The 21,441-nt window shown below is 39.0% G+C and overlaps 1 protein-coding gene across 2 annotated transcripts; it reads left to right on the top strand.

Moving 5' to 3' along the window:
• The first annotated feature begins 1,386 nt into the window (after positions 1-1,386).
• Positions 1,387-20,280, top strand: Elp3 (elongator complex protein 3). Of its 2 annotated transcripts, none has more exons than XM_067086986.1 (11): positions 1,387-2,092; positions 4,654-4,895; positions 10,934-11,137; positions 11,824-12,010; positions 13,311-13,440; positions 14,043-14,169; positions 15,073-15,290; positions 16,321-16,453; positions 18,421-18,548; positions 18,873-19,054; positions 20,060-20,280. In XM_067086986.1, exons 1-11 carry the CDS (start codon positions 2,071-2,073, stop codon positions 20,131-20,133), a joined length of 1,647 nt encoding a protein of 548 aa, XP_066943087.1. In that variant the 5' UTR covers positions 1,387-2,070; the 3' UTR covers positions 20,134-20,280. The 2 variants fall into 2 exon arrangements, with proteins under 2 accessions (XP_066943087.1, XP_066943088.1); XM_067086987.1 differs by lacking the exon at positions 1,387-2,092 and adding an exon at positions 4,196-4,274.
• Positions 20,281-21,441: the final 1,161 nt, after the last annotated feature.

Genomic DNA, 21,441 nt, shown 5'->3' with positions numbered 1-21,441 from the left:
CTTGGGGGGACATATTGAGTATTGGGGGTGCAGTTGCCCCACCCCCAGCCCCCCTAAATGACGCCCCTGATGCCATGGAAGTCATGAAGCTCGGCAGGAAAACCATAGATGAATTACAAAAAGTAGACATTCGAGTATATAGAACAATTCTTAAAGCACCAAGTTACACAGCAAGTTTTGCGTTAAGATCCGAAATAGTGGTCTCTTCCTGCCACTCAATAGATATGAAGAATAGACTATTCTATCTAAAACATACACATGAGAGTCGTGGAAATATGTTCCTATACGAGATAACCACGGATCAATATAAAAATAAGAAAACCCCGTAGATTTTGCAAGTAAAAGAATATATGAAAGTATTAAACATAAACTTCAGTAAAACTGAATCACTTAAAAGTAAGCAGCTAAAATGAATGACAAGACAACGTTAAGAATCCACAGAAAACACTAAGAAAACATAAGAGAAGAAATCTGGTACGATAACACTGAAAAACAATGCTGTTCAGTAAGGTTAGACTAGGCACACTAGAATTAAAAGACAGGAATAGGCTAAAAGGGAAAGATACAAAATGTCTGTAATGTGAGGAAAAAAATGAAAACTTAGAAAATTTCTTACTCTACTGCTCAGCATATAATGAGATTAGAAATAGATCTACAGTAGTCTTGTGCAGCAGCCATATCAGGAAAATAAAGAGGAATTGATAGCTGATATACTTTTATTTACAGATCTGCTGAAGGGGGAAATTGAATAAAGGAAATAATTCATAAAAGAATTGTGGCTTTACAGAGACAAAAAAAAAATAAAAATTATAGAAACACAAACAAAGAAGGAATAAAAACGCGCAAGGGAGCCGTTTCATAGGCAAATCCCGCCTACTTGGCGCATTTTACGCTAGACCTAGAGTATTGCCTTCAGAACTAGCGTAAAAATTTGGCTCCTGTTATAGCGCCTAGCGTAAAATCTGGAGTAGAAATAATTTCTTTGCGGATTTCTAGCGTATTCTGTGAATTTACTTTCTAATTCTAAAAATCATTCTAAATATATTCTATACTTTTTTTCGTTTTACTCCGTCGTTTGCACCATCGTAGCTCAAGTCCTATACTTAACCTATCAAGCACAAGGCCTTCCGAGTCTGAACATGGAAAGAAAAAGTACGAATGACAAACTAAGGCAGTAATTGAAGGGGACATTTTTTTTATAGAACAAGATTCGTGTCTGCGTTGATACATGAATTACCACAAGTCTCATTCTCCACTGTCTCCATGGATTTCAGTTTGAACAGAGACCATAAATGAATAGCCTATTGCATCGGCAACAAAAAGAATTATAGAGGAATAATTGTAAGTTATAGGCACTGATACGGATTTATATTTGATTAACCGGCAGTCCTTCAGTGGTGTTCGTTAGTGCCACTTACCCTGATTCCTAAAGGTTATTAGTGATTATTAATGATCTCTGTTGTTAAAAAAAATGCAATGCTAAAGGAATTCCTAGCATCAGTAGGAATCCACTGCTAAAACCGAGTGACTATAGGACTATTATTTGAAGTTCACTGATAATCGATAATAGATCTAGGCTGAGTTTGATCTATGGTTTCATCTATGGCCTATATATAACAGCCTCTCTCTCTCTCTCTCTCTCTCTCTCTCTCTCTCTCTCTCTCTCTCTCTCTCTCTCTCTCTCTCTCTCACAGAACTATTTATAAACTTTACGTCCTTTTCTTATATAGTAAATGTTTTTACCGTTTTCCAAGTTTTGAAATGGGAAAACAATATTAACAGAAACTTAGGAAAGAGTGGTTGCAAGTAGAATCATTTAAAAAATGGCTGGTAGAAGTCCCAGGTGATTCCAGCAAGGGTCTTTTTTCATGTAAATTTCCTTGAAATGAAAATTTAGCAGGAGGTAGAGCAGGCAGATAAGCTAGCGTAATTTCTGGAGGGCTTAGTAGATATCTAGCGTAAATCTAACGGACACCAACACCACCCTCCGATCTGGGCCGGCGTACAAGTAGTCACTTGAGTTAGCAACGCGTGTAGTACTACTACTACTACTACTACTACATCAAAACAATGGGACAAACGAGGAAGAAAGGTAAGTATTTTAGAAGTTTTAAGTATTTTAATTAAAAGTAGATTATATTATCTTCCATTTTATAACAAAATATAAGGACCTTTAATCAGACTACTCTTAGACGTAGTTTACCCTAGGCTAGTGTAGCCTAGTTTTGCCTACAGTTCTCCATATCGTGCATTGGCTAAGCTACCGTAGCTGTTAATAGCCTATTGCTCTAAAGTTGATGTTGCGCAATAGTTGCTGTTAATATTGCTCAGTAGTTGGTGTTAATACTGCGCATCAGCTGCTGTTAATACTGGTCAATAGTTGCCGTTATTAGCCAATTGCTCAATAGTTGCTGTTAATATTGCACAATAGTTGCTGTTAATTGTGCTAAATAGTTGCTGTTAATACTGCTCAATAGGCTAGTTGCTGTTAACAGTGCTAAATAGTTGCTGGTAATACTGCTCAATAGGCTAGTTGCTGTTAACACTGCTCAATAGTTGCTCTTAGTACAGCTCAATAGGCTAGTTCTGCTTATGTTAGTACTGCTCAATAGGCTAATTGCTGTTAATAGTGCTTAGTAGTTGCTGTTAATATTGCACAATAGGCCTAATTGGTGTTAACACTACTCAGTAGTTGCTGTTAGTACTGCTCAGTAGATTCTGTTAGGACTGCTCAGTAATTGCTGTTAATAGTGTTCAATAGTTGCTGTTAATAGTTCTCAGTAGTTGCTGTTAACATTGCTCAATAGTTTCTGTTAATACTGCTGAGTAGTTGCTGTCAATAGTGCTCAATAGATGCTGTTAATATTGCACAATAGCTGCTGTTAATGCACTCAATAGTTGTTAATACTGCTCAATAGTTTCTGTTAATACTGCTGAGTAGTTGCTGTCAATAGTGCTCAATAGGTGCTGTTAATATTGCACAATAGTTGCTGTTAATGCACTCAGTAGTTGCTGATAATACTGCTCAATAGTTTCTGTTAATACTGCTCAATAATGGCTGTTAACACTGCTCAGTAGTTGCTGTTAATTTTGCACAATAGGTGTTGTCAATACTGCCCAATAGTTGTGGTTGATACTGCTCAATAGTTTCTGTTAATACTGCTCAATAGTTGCTGTTAATATTTTACTATAGTTGCTGTTAATATTGCTCAATAGTTGCCGTTAACATTGTGCAATAGTAGTGCGTTCTAATGTATACAATGAAATGTTAGGGCAGTCCAGTGAGGGGCCTGAAGCTCCACTCCCTCACAAACCAAATTAGAACATGGCACCTTAGGATAGGTTAGGTTAAACTGCATCCCCATATAAGTATTGTAGGTAAAATTTGAGACTACCACTACTACGCCCTTCTAGGCTCGGCAGTTCCTCATTGGACAGGGAGGGTGGTATCGGTCTCGGCTAGCACTCCGACCAGCCAATGGAGAATTAGAGAAATTTATTTCCGGTTATAGAAATTCATTTCTCGTTATAATGTGGTTCGGATTCCACAATAAGCTTTAGGTCCCGTTGCTAGGTAACCAGTTGGTTCTTAGCCATGTAAAATAAATCTAATCCTTCGGGCCAACCCTGGGAGAGCTGTTAATCAGCTCAGTGGTCTGGTTAAACTAAGGTATATTAACTTTTTTCTAGGCTCAGCGACTACCAGTTTAAGTCCAATATAGGCTCCGTGTTTAGTACGAGTCATGGTAAATGTAAAGGAGAAGGCTGTGTGAAGATATCCTTAATTAATATAAATTGTTTAGCTAAACAGTATAGAAAAGGGTGTATATAATGCAGTTGAGATAAGATTATGTGAGAAAATTACCAGGTTGAGAAATTTACAGTCTTTTGTTCATGGTTTTACATTAATCCATAAGGGGCTGGTACCAAACATGGCAGAAGGTCTGTGGCGTGCTGTGTTCAGTGCCAGCCTCTTAGGGATTAATGTAAAACATGAACAAAAGACAGTAAATTTCTCATTATCAGTTAATTTCTCAAATTATCTCGCCTTTACTGCATATAAACTTTTTTCTATGTTCTTCAGTCAAAAAGTGACATTGTGGTTGTCCTTTAAATTTACCCACCTTTGATTTGCTTTTAAGCAAGGCGTGACCTTTGGAACTAAGCTAGTGTTTGCAACCCCTTTGCAGTTTTACCTCCCACCTGGTTACAGCATCCTAAAGTTAGCATCAGATGGTGTCATTCTATTGTTGGCAATGATATCACAAATTAAGGTAAATTTATGTTGAAGATGTTAACTTTAAACTATTATTGCATTTTTGGCAATAATATATTTTTATGTTTCTGACATTCTTTTCCTTAGCAAATTAGTACTTTACAAGGTAAGGGACCCAACCCTTATATCCTAAAATTTTGGGGGATGCAATGGGAAAGCAGGATTTTTGGGTGGGGGAAAACATAAAACGAGTGAAAATTACAATGGATTTTACTTCACCTAACTTACGGTTTAAAAAATGTATTATTTTGCAGTCAATATTTGTTTTTTATTTTTTGCACTTGAAAAGTGTAACTTTCAAGCTTGTTACCTATGAAAGGTGTAATGTTTAACTTTCTTACTTGGAAAACCCAGATAATTTTTCAAATACATTACAGGTCCTGTTCTCTCCAAGGAGGAGCTGCGAATGCTCACAGTTGGAGAGATAGTTCAAGAATTAATAAAGGCACAAAAAGATGGTCGAGACATCAATCTCAACAAACTGAAGACCCGAATCTCATCGAAGTATGGTCTTCAGTCTTCCCCACGTCTAGTGGACATTATTGCTGCAGTGCCACAGCAACATAAAAAGGTCCTCTTACCAAAACTGAAGGCTAAACCAGTCCGAACTGCATCTGGGGTAAGCTAATGAAATCTGGTTTAATTTTGTCAATATGTAATTCAGTATGTGATAGTACTCTTTTTAATGAGCATATTTACTCTCAAAATAAATTTATCCTCAGGAATGAATACAGAAAAGTATTGCCAATGTATTATTGAGTAATATATTTGTAAAGTGTACGTGTATACCAGTACATTATTTGTATATTTGAATAATTTTATATATAGAGTTTTGGTACTGTTTATCCTGCATTATTTTTCGTAGCAAGATAAATATATTCTGAAGAATTATTTACCGTTCTGTCATGTGTTCAGACAAAGTATTAGCCATTTTTATGGAATTCCCTCTCCCCCTTTTTTTTAATTTTAGTTAGCTTTGTCAAGCAGCCATTAGAGTAAAATCTTGCAGTGGTTGCTATATAATGACAGAATAAATTCCGAATGCTCGGAACCTTTATTTGAAAAGGGTATTTTGGTGGTGTCTTAGACCTCAAAAACTCTTCCAAGAATCATCAACATCCTTTCATAAGTGACATCCTGTGTCAAAGTCAAGGGTGGATGTGGAAAAGCTTCTCCTTCATTATCATTATAATTACCATAAATTGTTTTCCCATCAGCTTTTCTCTTTTGGGGATAGACTTATGAAAGAAGTTATCTCCACTTCTCTTTGCCCTGTGATCTGTTCGCTTGAACTTTCATCAGGTCAGTGTCTTTATCTATCCCCTTTCTCCATGATGTCTTTGGTCTTTTAACAGTTCTTTGTCCTGCTACTTCTGTTTACTGTTTCCCTAACCAATGCTCCTAGTGCTTTCTCATTACATGTTCAAAACCTTTCAGTCTTTGAGATTGCAGTCTTTTTTTATTACCTCTTGATACTACATCTTTCCACCAATTTCTTGCCACTTTTGGTGGCTTTGGAATTCCTGAATATGTGACCACTGGGTGACGGGTGTTTTTCTTCTTTATATAAAGTAACTTACCAAATAATTACTTAGCTATTAGTTTCTACTTTACGCTCGCCCTTCTCATTCATTGGGAGACAGTTCAGAGCGCTATAATTGCCCAAAGCGCCTGACTTCTTCCAAGTGCCAGACTTCCAACAGCCAAGCGCCCAGCCACTTCTTCTGAGTACCCAGCGCCTTCCTCTCATTAGCTGCCGTTATCATCAGCTCAAGAAGATTCGTTAGTTGACTCCAGCATCAGTTGATGGTGCTTATGGGTTTCTTGAAGAAAACCCCTACAGTTCCTGAAACCAAAGACAAGTCTTTGTCACCTATCTCTTCAGAGGAGGAAGAGGTTGTTCAAGAAACGGTCCCCTCGTCAGCATACTAGTCTCTTTTTAGATTTCTCCTGGATAGCTTTCCAGATTTCTTTGTTCCTGCTACTTCAACTTCTCCAGCTTCTACCTTCCTCACAAGGAAAGCAGTCATCTGAAGGTACCAGGTTGCCTAAACTAGTTTTTCCTCTTCTTCAAGGAAGGCTCTTCGAGAGGTACATGACTGGCTGGCTCTCTAAGAGAGCACCATTCACTTTTCCGCCCAGCAGGCTAATGAAGATGAGGTACTTGTTCTACGCCACTGGGGAAGCTCCTTCCTTGGGAGTCTCTGTCTCCTCCCAGGGGGACTTCTCCGGTCTGGTGGATTCAGCTTGTAGAACAGCTTTTTCTACGGCCTAGACAATGTTTTCCTCCCCCCAGAACTTGATCACCTTATCAAGAACATTTTCAAGGTTCTCGAGATTTTTATTTTTCTCGATTGGGCCATTGGGGCGCTAGCGAGAAAGATCAAGAACTGTCCAGATCTCGCTGAAGACTTTGCCTCTGGTTGGCCGGGAGTTCTTTCGTGCACTGATAGGGCAGTTAGAGACAGCTCTTCAGAACTCGCCTCTCTCTTTTCAATGGGTGTGCTAAAAAAAGAGGGCTCTGGTATTCTTTCACCCCGAAAGGAGTCTCGCCAACACAGAAATCAGCTCTACTTTTCGCTTCTTTAGATAAGTCTCACCTCTTTCTGCAAGTCACTGTGAAGGAGATTCTTTCAGACTTGTAGAAGAAGTCTACAACTGACCTGTTAGCACAGTCCACTAGGCGTCCGAGAGAATCTGTGCCTTCCATGTCGAGATTGTTCTCCCCTTTACAGCCTCAGCCCTTTTGTGGGGGGAAAATGGAAACCCAGCCTAGACCAAGATCAAACTTGAGACCTCCTAGGAAGTCCATTAAGAAGTCTTCATTCAAGACCAACTGCAAGAAATGAGAAGTTAGTCCCTCATCCCTAGTAGGAACCAGACTTCTACTTTTTTGGAAGGTTTGCAGAGGAGCAAAACCTTGGGTAGTCAGGTTCTCAAGGAGGGCTACGCCATTCCTTTCATGAAAGCTCTTCCCTTAGTAACATCACCAATCACCTTGACAGCATATTCAGAAGGTTCCATGAAGCTTTTGGCCCTCTCTCAGGAAGTCGAATCCCTGATCATCAAGGGAGCAGTAGAAGAGGTAGTAGATTTCCACTCAGAAGGCTTTTACAACCGCCTTTTTGTGGTTCCGAAGGCCTCAGGGGCCTGGAAGCCCGTTTTGGACATCAGCGCCCTGAATGCATTCGTCCTGAAGACAAAGTTTCACATGGAGACAGTTTGCTCAGTCACGTCTTCAGTGCAGCAGGGGGACTGGATGGTCACCCTGGATATGCAAGATGCATTTTTTCACGTCCCTGTTCATCCGGACTCACGGAAATTTCTATGCATCGTCTTTCAGGGCAGAGCACTACAGTTTTGGGCCCTGTGCTTCGGCTTGTCAACGGCACTGGAAGTATCCACACGAATCCTTGCTCCTCTAGGGAATTGGCTTCACCTTCTGGGAATCTACATCAATTTGTACCTGGACGATTGACTTCTCTGCTGCTCACCAGAGGAGAAGTGCGCGGAGGACTTGAGAAGAACTCTTTGCCTGATGCAGGAGTAAGGCATTATCATAAACCAGAAGAAATCCCTTATGGCACCAACTCAGGAGATTCCCTATTTAGGGATGATCCTGAATGCTTGAACTTTTTGGGCTTTTTTGTTGTCCAAAAGAGTTGACAACTGCCTTCAGACTGTCAGTCAGTTCCTTGCCTTCCTGCTTGGCAGTGCAGTGGATGAGTCTCCTAGGGACCCTTGCTACAGTAGAGCAGTTTGTGAGACTAGACAGACTGCATATGAGACCCCTGCAGTTTTTCCTGAAAGCGAACAGATGCAGAAAGACTCAACCAGACTCATCTTCCCGATTACGTCAGAAATCAAAGTGGATCTCCAGTGGTGGTCTTGTGAAGAAAGACTTCAGGAAGGGAAGTCTCTCCTTCCACTGAGCCCTGACCTTCAGTTTTATTCAGACCTCCTTCCTAGGCTGGGGTGCTCTCCTCTATGGCCGGGAAGTCTCCGGAACATGGACGACGTTGCAACGGAAGTCTCACATCAATGTAAAGGAACTGAGAGCAGTTCACCTGGGCCTTCAGGCCTTCTTGGACCTAGTCTACGGCAAGAAGATAGTAGTGCATGAGAGCAACACCACTGCACTTTCTTACATTCGCAAACAGGGGGGCACTCACTCCTCTCTGTATGAGACGGCGAGGGGTCTCCTTCTGTGGGAGGAGGAGAATCAAGTCACTCTTATTACCTGGTTCATTCAAGGGGGGATGAACTTTATTGTGGACGAGCTAAGCTGCCTCAAACAGGTCCTTCTTGCTGAATTGACCTTAGACCCATTAGTCTGCGATGATCTGTGGAGACTGTGGGGCAGACCCAACGTAGATCTCTTTGCAACGTCAAGAAATCACCGCCTTCCACGCTTGTGCTCTCCAGTCTCAGATCCTCAAGCATGGGGGACGGATGCCATGCTCCTGGACTGGACAGGCCTAGATGTGTACGCCTTCGTTCTCTTCAAGATGATCAGGGAGGTAATCAACAAGTTGTCAACGCATCAGAGCACCTCCATGACCCTAGTCGCTCCCTTTTGGCCAAACAAGGAATGGTTTCCAGATCTGATTCAGTTCCTGGTGGATTACCCAAGACTCTTCCACAAAAATGATTGCTGCTCAGACAACCCCACTTCCTCAGATTCCACCAAGGGTTGTCTGCTCAGGCCCTGACAGGCTTCTGCAGACAAATGTCTAATGCAAAGCTCTACTAATCTAAATGGGCAGTCTTCAGAAGGTGGTGCAGCCACAATAACGTCTCTTCTTCTGAAACATTTATAAATCAAATAGCTGATTTTTTACTATTCCTGAAGTCTGTCAGGAAATTATTAATCTCTACCATCAAAGGGTATAGGTCAATGCTCAGCTCAGTTTTTAAACACAGAGGAATGTATCTGTCTTCTAATCAAGACATCGGTGGCTTAATCAAATCCTTTGGGATGACTAAGCAAGAAAGTTCTTCCAGCGTCTCTTGGAACTTGAACATTGTTCTGAAATGGCTTTCAGGTCCTCAGTTCGAACCTCTCATTTCTGCCTCACTTAGGAATCTCACCAAGAAGACACTCCTTTTAGTGGCTCTTGCTACTGCCAAGTGTATTAGTAAGTTATAGGCAATAGACAAGAGAATAAGTTTTGTGCAAGGGGACGCAGTCTGCTCACTTTCTCTTGGTTTCCTTGCTAAAAATGAGGACCTGTCCAAACTGTAGTAGGGCCAGAGGAAGGAGAGAGACTTCTTCGTCCAGTGAGGTGTCTCAGGTACTACCTACGCAGGACGGAAAAGATTAGAGGACCTTCAAGCAACCTCTTGTGCTCTGTAAGATGCCCGGTTTGTCCGCTCTCAAAAAATGCCATTTCCTTTTTTCTGAGAGAGTTGATCTCAGAAGCCTACTCTAGAAGCACACTCTCAGATCCAGGAAGATGCCTTTCCTTTAGTTAAGGTTAAGGCTCACGAAATTAGGGCAGTTGCAACTTTCGTGGCATTTAGACATAACTTGTCTCTTTCTACAATCTTGCAGTTGACATTCTGGAGATGCAAATCCATCTTTGCCTCACACTACCTTAAGGACACAGAGACCATGTTAGAAAATTGTAACACTTTAGGACGTTTATCCGTGGCTGGCATGTTGTTGGGAGAGGAAGCAAAGGGAACGCTCTGTGCCTTTGCTATCCACTCGCTTTGACTTAAGGCTTTGAGTCTATGGGAAACTTGTGGGTACTTTGTACCTGGAGTACCCACCAGTTTCATTTTTAATGGTCTGGGTTGTGGTTTTAATTCTGTGGTGTAGGTGATAGTGTTGCTCTCTTGTATTCTGGTCTACACCCAGGGCAAGGGCATCTTTTAAACTTTGTCAGCATACGGTGTACTTCCTCCACTGCAAAGTTCCCACTAATGTATGGATGACCCTTGGCTACACTGCCATGCCCACTGCAGGTTGAGAGAAGCACCAACCAGAGGCAGTACCTACCTGCAGCAGCTCTCTCAAAAGGTAAGGAAACAACAAACATATATTTAATGTTGCAATCTTTCTATTTCAGATTAATTACTGTGCTTAATGCTTTGCAGTAGAATATGTCCATGCTCTTTCCCACCTCCTAACATTGTGGAATGAGCTATGTAATTACTTGGTAAGCTACTTATATAAAAATGGCATTTTTATGATAAAATAAAGTTTTATATACTTAACAAGTAATTACTTGATCGGAGCCCACCCTCCTCCTCTCACATGGACATTAGAGCATGAAGTGAATTGGGCTCTTTGCTAAGTTGTTCCTCTAAGTCCCGGATAGTGGCTGGGACCTTGTCACCTACACACAAACGATAGAAGTGCCGCTGCACGAATTTTGAATTTTTAAGCTGCCTTGGGTTAGGAACCAGTAGCTATGTAGGCTAATTACCTGGTAAGTATATATAAAACTTTATTTTATCATAAAAATGTCATTTTTGTATTGAAAAGATATTTTTTTGTAGAAAAATTCAAATTGGTTTGTTTTTAATGGTTTATGTGTAAGGAAGTGTTATGATGTGTGGTGTGGCAATAATACTGAATTCATCATGTTTCACAGATCAAGGTTTTGATCTGATCTAGCTGTGTAAGCTATAAAATTTTTCTTCTTACAGATTGCAGTGGTAGCAGTCATGTGCAAGCCACACCGTTGCCCACACATCAGTATGACTGGCAATATTTGTGTCTATTGCCCAGGGGGACCTGACTCAGATTTTGAGTATTCTACTCAGAGTTACACAGGCTATGAACCGACCTCCATGAGAGCCATTCGAGCTCGATATAATCCATACCTTCAAACCAGACATAGAGTTGAACAGGTAAATGACCAACTGTATTTACTTATTTTTCCTTTATTAAACATTTCAAGGTTTTCTTCGTCAGTTTCCGTCATATAATTATCCTTTCAATATCAGACTCACTTGAGTTAGCTAGATATAATGACATGGAAGTGTGAAAGCTAGTTAGGAGTCTTCAACTTGGGTGCTTGCGCAGAGAATTCAGGCAGAAATTGTTCAAGGTAAGTATTGTCTAAAAGACACAATGCCTGTCTAAATTTTTCAAAGGGAAAACCTGGTGTAAAAACAATAACGTTGTTTGTGATCATACAGACACCACCCTACTCACAAACATTCAAATTTTAAACATTCAGAGATATAATCAAATGGGATCACAAACTAAAATTGTATTCAGAGCGCTCCCCTTCGCCACCCATAAATCAAATGGGATCACAAACTAAAATTGTATTCAGAGCGCTCCCCTTCGCCACCCATAAGTTCAGATTTTGTTCTGTGTGCCTCCTTTATAAAATACAGTATGTATGTACAGTGAATTGTGTTTTAGGATGAAAAAACGACAGTACTGTACTGTATTGACTTTATATTGTACTGTAGTTGAATAAGCGTGAAGAGTACAGTAACCAACTTACAAACAATTCAACATACAAATGGCTGTAAGTAGGGTGGTGTCTGTATATATTATCTTATTTAATTTCCTTTTCTTCCAGCTTCGACAGTTAGGCCATGACGTAGACAAAGTGGAGTTTATTGTCATGGGAGGTACATTCATGGCACTTCCTGAGGATTACCGTGACTATTTTATCCGCAATTTGCATGACGCGCTTTCTGGCCATTCCTCTACCAGCGTAGAGGAAGCTGTCAAGTATTCCGAACGTAGCAATACTAAATGTATTGGTAAGTTTTTCGTTTTTGTCTAGTCAACAAAATCCATTCATTTTTTGTGTGGTTATTGACTTTCTGGTACAAGGTTAGTCAGCCTCATTAAAGCAAACCTTTAAATCCAGGTCCACATTTCTTGAGATAAATGTTGCTTCTTTAACCATTTGTTTTAATGCTCTGGAAGATCGTTATGGTTTTTTTTTATTTTGTATCGTTATGTATATTACCTGTATTGTAAACATAAGTAGGTAGAACTTCAGTCAGCTATGTTTTCGTTAGGCCATGCTGTACAGTACTGTATTGTATGTATGTTTAGAAGCAATTAATTTTTGCAGATTTATTTCTGAAATTTAATAAAATGGAACTTTTTATCGTAAATTGCTTGATTAGTACAAAATGGCAGTTAGGACAGTCTACCAATTACTTTATATATAATTGCTGTACACATAAGCTATGTGATTTAATCCAAGGATATGTACGTTATATGTAAATCTTCATTATTTAACAGATTCCATAACTTATTAGGAGGCCAGACCCCCCACCTCTTCCCCCCCATCTATTAAGTTGAAATGCTACTTCCAAGATTTTGCATAAAGAACAAGTTCACACTGTTGACAGTTGAAATTTTCAAGAATTGAATAATTTGTTAACAATTAGATTGTATTTTCAAAAATCCTGTTTTAATTGTAAGTACATCCGACCTTAACACATTACTGCAAATTTTAAATGATGTTGATACCGTATCAATAATTTAATGGAATACATTAAAGATATTGTAATAGAGTTAATTTATTCTTTTGAAACAGTAGTTTATTTTTTCAGTATTTATTGATTATTAATGGTAATTCCTCAGTTTGAATTGTGGTACTGAATAACCTGATAGTTCTCGTGCCAAGTCATTAGACCAAACATTCATAAATCAATTAATCCTTGTAGGGGGGTAGTGCCTTCAGTGCCTTCAGTGCACCTTATGTGGTGCACTGCAGGCATTACTTAAGGGTCTTTGTAGCGTCCCCTCAGCCCCTAGCTGCAACTTCTTTCATTCCCTTTACTGCACCTGTGTTCACATTCTCTTTCTTCCATCTTCATTTCCTTTACTGCACCTGTGCTCACATTCTCTTTCTTCCATCTTCATATCCACCCTCTCCTAACAGTTGATTCATAGTGGAACTGCGAGGTATGCCTCCTGTTACACCTTTCAGACTTTTTTACTCTCAGTTTCCCTTTCAGTGCTGAATGGCCACATACAGTAGGTCCCAGCACTTGGCCCTTGGCCTAAATCCTGTATTCTATTCCTTTCTGTTCTCTTCAACAGGCATCACCATAGAGACCAGACCTGACTACTGTCTAAAACGACATTTGTCTGATATGCTCAAGTATGGTTGCACAAGACTAGAGATCGGAGTCCAGTCAGTTTATGAGGATGTGGCAAGGGATACTAACAGGTATATTATTATTTGTATAACATTCTGTGATGAAGAAGTACATTTTCAACAGTAATATATCTGTAGGTGTAAAAGACCTACAGATATATTAAAACATTCTTTGATGTAGAACTATATTTTTAACAGTGTAATATATCTGTAGTTGTGTAAAACACTTCCATTACAGCTATATGATAATAAAGTAGATTAGAACACTTCTATTCTGTGCTATTCTGTGCAATAAAAGCCCTATGGGGGGGACAGTGCCATTAGTGCACCCCATGCAGTGCAATGTATGCATTACTAAAGGTTCCTTGGAGCATCCTTTCAGCCCCTAGCTGCAACCCCTTTCATTCCTTTTACAGTACCTCTGTTCATATTCTCTTTCTTCCCTCTTCCTTTCCATCCTCACCTAACAACTGACTTATAGTGCAACTACGAGGTTTTCCTCCTGCTACACCTTTAAAACCTTTGTACTGTCAAATTCTGTTTCAGAACTGAATAAGAGTGTAGTTTAACCAGCAAGAACTACATTTTTGGACTCTTGTAGGGCTGATATAGTTCAGGGAAATTGATTTTGCCAAAACATGGCTTGAATGAATTATTAATGGATAATTTTTCAGGGGGCACACTGTGAGAGCAGTAAGTGAAAGCTTCCAGTATTCGAAGGATGCAGGGTTCAAGGTTGTGTCCCATATGATGCCTGATCTACCCAATGTTGACTATGAACGAGACGTAGAACAATTTATAGTAAGTCAGATGTTTCTGTTTCTGTATTGTATTTGAATCAAGCATTAATGTTTTGTTTTATATAATAAAGTAAGTTTAGTTTGGCAGAAGAATAGAGGAAAACGTAGTTTGGTAGTGAAATAGAATATTACAATCTAGATGCAATGTTGTGTTAGTCATGTGAAGCAAAAGAAAGGTTGTGGTAAACAGTTGTTTCAGGCTTATATGATGCATCCAAATTCTCGAAAAAAATATAAAGTATCCTTTTTTCATTAGTCTCTATTGTGCTCCCCACTAAAAGTTAAAGTTTCTTACCTACCAAGTTACTGAAGTGAAGATGTTCCTAATTGCAAAGCAATATATTTTCTTGCATGGCTGTTATAGTTGTTGAGTAACTCTTTTACAGAAGACCATAATAGTTTGTTTATGTCACCAAAGCATGTTGCTTATGGCCATAGGTTAAACTTGTACATGTGACGACCACATTGTTAGATGCACAGTGAGTTTCTTTGGCAGTTTTTTAGAAAAAGTTGCATCTTATATGCTGGGAAATATAGTAATGAGATCATTGTAGCAGATGGAAAGTAATAGAGAAAGAATCAAGAAAAGTAGTGAGTATATTGAAGAATATTACTGTATATCAGTCAATTACAGTGTACATATAGGAAAGTAAAGCAGTCAAGGAAATCATGAAAGCATGCAGTCCTGGATTTAAGATGAGGTGCTGTAGTAGGTTAAAAGCCTTTTTTCAAACACCCAAAATATGCTTGTAACTCTCTACCTGGTCCTGAATCCTGGACTGCTTTACCCACTATGTGGTCGTAAGTCGTCTGCATTCATTTGTGATTTCTTTCACTGCTGTACTCTCCCATGTATATGTTTTACCTATTTGAGTGAGTCATTTTCTGACATTATTCTTTACAGGAATTCTTTGAAAATCCTGCATTCAGAGCAGACGGCCTGAAGATCTACCCAACTCTTGTTATAAGAGGTACTGGTTTGTATGAGCTTTGGAAAACTGGGCGATACAAGAGTTACCCACCTAATACATTGGTAGACTTGGTTGCTACAATTCTGTCCCTTGTACCTCCGTGGGTGCGTGTGTACCGAGTTCAAAGGGATATCCCTATGCCACTAGTGAGGCAAGTGTTATTACCATGTTCTAGATTTTATGTAAGATGTATGGAAAAATTAGACTAGATAGAATGTAATCTTCTGCTATCGCATCAGTTCTCGACATGATTATAAATTTCAAGTGCCTGTTAAAACTGTGGCTCTCTTTCCTTCTAATGGACCACCTTATTATAAATATAATATTTAGAGTTATCACAAACACTGACATAGGTACTAAGCCTGTCACCAACAAGAGCACATGTACCATAAATGCTTGCATGTTCACCAACAACTGTCAGCAATGCACCTTTTTTTCATGATCTCGACAACTTGAATCACAATGCATAGGTATCATTGTGAGTGCACTAACATTAAATAAAAATTTGCAATACTCTTATGTAGTTTGTTCTTCAAGGACATGAATCTTTTAATATTAATTTTTAACAATTAACATCAAAAGCATCATAAACACTAACTTCAGTTGACCCTACTACCTGTGACACTACACTATCAGTAGATGCTTTGTTTTGAGTGTATTTTAAGCTTTAGGAACTACAATAATCACCAGGTTATTGTAAAATTTAAGTGTCTGTGAATTTTAAACCACACAGCAACAGCACAAGGAACTTGATTGAAAGAGAGAAAGGGGGCAGGAGTCTCAACAGTGTGCGTTGGCATAGAACGGAGTCACAGCTGAGTTTGTGGTGCTATTATTGGTAGGCACTCAGCACTAACCCCCAACACCCTTACCTTTCTATGCCATTGTGGTACTTGTTCTTGTCACTAGTGGTCAATCATATTTGTAGTTCACCAGCCAGGTATTTAAGTTTATTGTGAGCAGTTGAGATGGGTTATTTTACTTTTACAAGTACAATTTTAAACATTATTTGCAGACCCAAATTGAACTCTAACAACATTTCACATGAAAGCTCAATATGTATTGGAGCGTTTAGTGGCAAGGGACCTCTGTAGGTCATTATGGCTGATTTATTTTATAAGTGTAGATAAAGATATTTTAGATCTGTTTTAAAGTTATAGTGAAAATTATTTTATTTTTAGTTCTGGAGTTGAACATGGCAACTTGAGGGAGTTGGCACTTGCCCGCATGAAAGATCTGGGAACTGTGTGTAGAGATGTTCGTACACGCGAAGTGGGAATTCAAGAGATTCACCACAAAGTCCGGCCATATGAGGTAAGTTGATATAGGTCTGTGCTTTATGAAAAATTTTTTAGGTAAGCTGTTGATCATTAGGTCATTATACTCCCTAGGGGAATAGTAGTGTCATCAGTGCACATCTCTAAGTGCACTGTAGTGATTAATTAAGGTTCTTTGCAGTGTCTCTTTGGCCCCTAGCTTCAACCTCTTTCATTTCTTTTACTGTACCTCCATTCATATTCTCTTTCTTCCATTTTACCTTTCACCCTCTCCCAACAATTGTTTCAACATTATTTTCAGCACTGAATGACCTCATCGTAGGTCCTAGGACTTGGCCTTTGGTTTAAATTTTCTATTATTCCAATTTCAGTTAGATTATTGTAAAGTACTTTAATGAGACCCCTAATCACAGTCCTGGACTCTCATAGGCCTGTCCAAGGGATTTGTTTTTAAATGAGAAATGAAAATGGGACAGTATAAAGTTAAGGAGGTTAGACATCTCAGTGGAAAGAAACCAAGGGGAACAAATGAAAATTGCAAGACAGAAAGCAGTATACTGTAGCTGGTTGGGAAGTGATACACTAAAGAACATTTAGCACTATCTTCAGTCTCCATATGAGGAATACATGTAAGCATTGCATCTGGTGTGTGTTTAGGTGTTTAGACATAGAGGTAGAAAACTTACAGATTTGTGTTCTTTTCATGGCACTCTTAACAAATTATAGCCTGAGATCTTTGTTTAGTGAGAGCATAAAACTGTTACCTTCATCATAACTTTATGCATTTTATGCTAAGAATGCAGTGAAAAACACCTAACAGAAGCACTGACAATAAAATTGTTATTGCACATCACAATCATATGTCACTTTACTAAGGATTTAGTATTTAAATAATCAATTGATTATATATCTAAAATCAAGGCACTATTAAAACTTGCCTAAATATTCCTACAAATTTTAGCTAAAATTCGCCTCTATCAATCTCAAAAAACATTTGTTTCAAGCATTTGCTATTAAAATTCAAGTTAAATTGCTGTGCAAATTGTAAAACAGTGTTTATATTAAGTGTGTGTGTGCATTATACTGGAGAAAATTTTCAGAGTTCAAGGGAAAGTGTCAGAGATAAGTATTTAAGTAACAATTTTAAAATCATTAGGCTTGTACTTCTTGTGGGAAATAAAGTAGTAACTAGTATAGAAGTGTTTGTAGCCAACAAATTGTTTTGGCATGATTGAAGGGTGTGCTCTTACCAGTGTAATCACTCTTATTATTAAATTAACAGTGTATCACAAACAAAAAATTAGTGTAAAAATTCACGCCTTATTAATTGCAAAGGATAAGAGCAGAGGTCAAACACCTGAAGCTGTACACAAACCCAAAAACCCAAACTCCTTTCAAAAACAGTGTTGAAGGATCATCTCATTAAGGAGAACAACTGCAAACTGGACCAGGTTTCTCCATCCATGATCAGATCATTGGTTAGTGTTGTTATGCTGGAAGCTACCAGATTGTTGAACCAGCATGACAATGGGGGATTAGAAGGGTAAAAAGAATTTCTGACACTCCTCTTGACAATACACTAAACCTGCTTTTATATTCCATTTGAAGAAAGGCTACGGCAAGCTTCTACTTACAGAATTTAGCTCTTGGAATTTAAACAAAGGTATTATAGATTTGACCTCCCTGGGAATGTATGCTGTCATCTAGGCACATGTACTTGTCAAAGTAGATATTGGCAAATACGTGGGTGTTTTTAAGGCGAGATACCAATGGGGAACGGGTGTGATTTGAATAAAAATGGAGATAAGAATATGCAAAAGGTGAAATTGAAAAAACTGGACAAGACGGGTATTTTACTAAAGTATTACGATACAAATATTTAACATTTATTTTACACGTGATATTTCTTTCTGCAGATGTGAACTGAAACAGAGAAGATGCATTCTGACTCCCTCAGTACAAGGCTTTGTAAATCCTTATTACTTTTTACTTTCAATTTAACAGGTTGAATTAATCCGACGAGATTACACAGCAAATGGTGGATGGGAAACTTTTCTGTCATATGAAGATCCTGAACAGGATATCCTAGTAGGACTTTTGCGACTGAGAAAATGCTCTGATCAGACTTTCAGGTATGTTGATGAGTTAAATGTAAATTACAGGTGTACTACAAGAAAAGTAATAAATTTTACTCGTTTCTTGGCATATGATTAAATTTGTTCCCATAAAGAATGTAAAACTCATTTAGAATAAAAACAGAATTGATTTTTTCATACAAATCCTTCACCCATAACACTTATTGAAGGTCTTTTAATGTGCGCCAGAAGCTCGCTCTCTCTCTCTCTCTCTCTCTCTCTCTCTCTCTCTCTCTCTCTCTCTCTCTCTCTCTCTCTCTCTCTCTCTCTCTCTCTCTCTCTCTCTCTCTCTCTCTCTCTCTAAATTATCGTGTGTTTCAGACCTGAATTAGTTGGAGGGGTCTCAATTGTAAGAGAGCTTCATGTATATGGCTCTGTCGTACCTGTCAGTTCCCGCGATCCACGAAAATTCCAGCATCAGGGCTTTGGCATGTTGCTCATGGAGGAGGCAGAGAGAATTGCAAGGGAGGAACATGGTTCCAACAAAATTGCTGTGATATCAGGTGAGAATATCAAAGAATGTTTTAGTTGTACTCTTGTGAATCACAGTAAGAAATTTAAAGAGTTAAGTAATGTTTTGTAGTATTGTATCTTGAAATGCTTTGGAATATTTTTGTACTGAGTCACCTGAAAAACCTCTTAGGCTCTTATCACACTTAGGGAGACTTTCATTTCATATATGTTTAACCCAAAGGTGCCTTAATAGATAATTATAAGTAATTATCCAAATTCCACTTCTAACACTTCACAGTCTAGTAGCTGACATAAGCAATATGGAATCATCATTACCATATGCTTTTGAATATTCCTTGGGCATAGGAAGTTATCTGACAGAAGACCTATATACCTATTGTATATCAGAATCCTTTAAGTAAAAGCTTGTAAAGGGTCACAAATATTCAGCACTATCATGGCATTTTAGTTTTTGTGAAAGGTCTGCGGTTACCTGCCATGCCTCTCAGATACCGAGTCATTGGTTGGATTGCTTAGCCCTGGTGTATGTCATGGGATCCTAAATAACATACGTGTATATCCGTCCATCCATGCTAGATACTACTTGACACTTGATTCTGGCTGAATCTGTTAAGAGCTTTGTTTATTAAATCAGCCTAAGACAGCATTTTGAATCGCTTGAAAGGGATATAGTTCAACTCTACATTATTCAGGAGACCTTATACCTAAGTGAGTCATTACCCAGGGTCTACATGAAAAAAAAAAGTATATTTTATCTCATAAACAGCTCAGCCAACTTTGTACAGTATGCTGCTAAACACTGGAATTGACTCAGATATTCCCTGACAAAAACTCCTTTTGTATTCTACTTTTCTTGAAAAGAAGAACAACTAATCTTGCTTTTTTTATTGCATAGTGATAACTCAGGATCATAGAGAAAGATGCATGTTAACTGAATCAGCCATGAAAAATAGCCTCTGTTTATATGTCGGTATGTTTAAGGTGTCTCACATCATGGCTTATAGTTCACAAATTAATTACAACTCTGCTTTCAGGGGTAGGCACCCGTAACTACTACCGAAAGTTGGGCTATGAATTGGATGGGCCTTACATGTCTAAGAGCTTGTGAAGTTTGCAGCACTGGAAGTATCTCCTCTGACGTTAAGCCTCCTTTATAGGACATTTTTGTTTTCATTAGAAGTTTATTTATTGTAAAGCATAATAGAGGACAAAACATTCTGTTGATAATTCTGAAATATATATTCCCAAGATTGTCTGTTATTATTTTATTTACTTTGAAAGATGATTAATTGGAATTTTCTTACATTTATGTAAAGGTCTCACAAATGCTCCCTTTTGAAATAGCTCATAGTTTGGTTGTTATGAATTCATTTATGAATTTGCTTTACTTCCAGTTTGTCTTCATGAAGTGCAGTTGAATTGTTAGTTTTTATACATGAACTTACCTGTTGTTTACATATAGCTGTAATTCTCGATCTCGACAGAAAATTCAAAACTGGCGGTCCCGCTAATATATGGTCAGGTGATACGACTACCCCGCCCTCTACCGGGGTACCTGGATCCATTTCCATCAACAACTAATCATATTTTCTCTGTCGGGGCGGCGACTAGTCGTCTGCTCCTCTTCAGGAAATTCATCGGTGCTTTTTCGTTTCTTCTTTGGTGAAGTACCCACTTTTGTTGACGGTTCTGGCTTGTTTTTGGCTTTGGTTGAGATTTTTCTAGTTATGTCTGATTCAGGATCTCAAATTAGATATTGCAGGGGTTGTAAAACTCGAATGTCTCGGTCTAACATAGACCCTCACTCTTCTTGCTCTAACTGTAGAGGGAAATTGTGCACGAATCTGGATAGATGTGATGAATGTTCGTCTTTGTCTGTGCTTGATTGGCAAAAGTTGGCTAAGTATCAGGCAAAATTAAGTAAAGATAGGGCACGTAAGGCTTGGCCAGAAGTTCCTCCCAGAGTAGGAGTAGTATTGCCTCTTGTTCTGTTCCTGTTACCCCTCCTGTTCCTATTCCTGCCCCGGAACCTGTTGTTTCCGAACCCACTACCGTGTCAGACCTTCGGGCAGAATTTGATGGTAAGATTTCGGCTCTTTTCTCTGCGATAGAGAAGATTGGCCAGGATGTGAGTGCGATGTCTAGACATCGAAGTGTTGCGAGTGATAGTGTTGTGGAGGAGGTGACTGTTCGTCCCCCTCGTTCTCCTAGGTCTAGGCCTCTGTCCGGCTCCCAGGGCTCAGGGAGAAGACATGCCGAAAGCCGAAGGGAGGCGAGTGGGGTCTGCTCACGAGCAGTTGCTCCCTCTAACAGTCCTGTTGCGTCCCAGGCTGTTGCAGCTCGCTATAGTAAAAGCGATGCGGAAGTGTCTTCTTGTGCTTCTGTTTCGTCGAGGAGGAGTTGGAAGCAGTCAGAG

Source organism: Macrobrachium rosenbergii, chromosome 43 (assembly GCF_040412425.1).
Source record: "Macrobrachium rosenbergii isolate ZJJX-2024 chromosome 43, ASM4041242v1, whole genome shotgun sequence".
In the NCBI taxonomy this organism is placed as follows: Eukaryota; Metazoa; Arthropoda; class Malacostraca; order Decapoda; family Palaemonidae; genus Macrobrachium; species Macrobrachium rosenbergii.
This window is presented reverse-complemented; position numbering and strand designations above follow the sequence as displayed.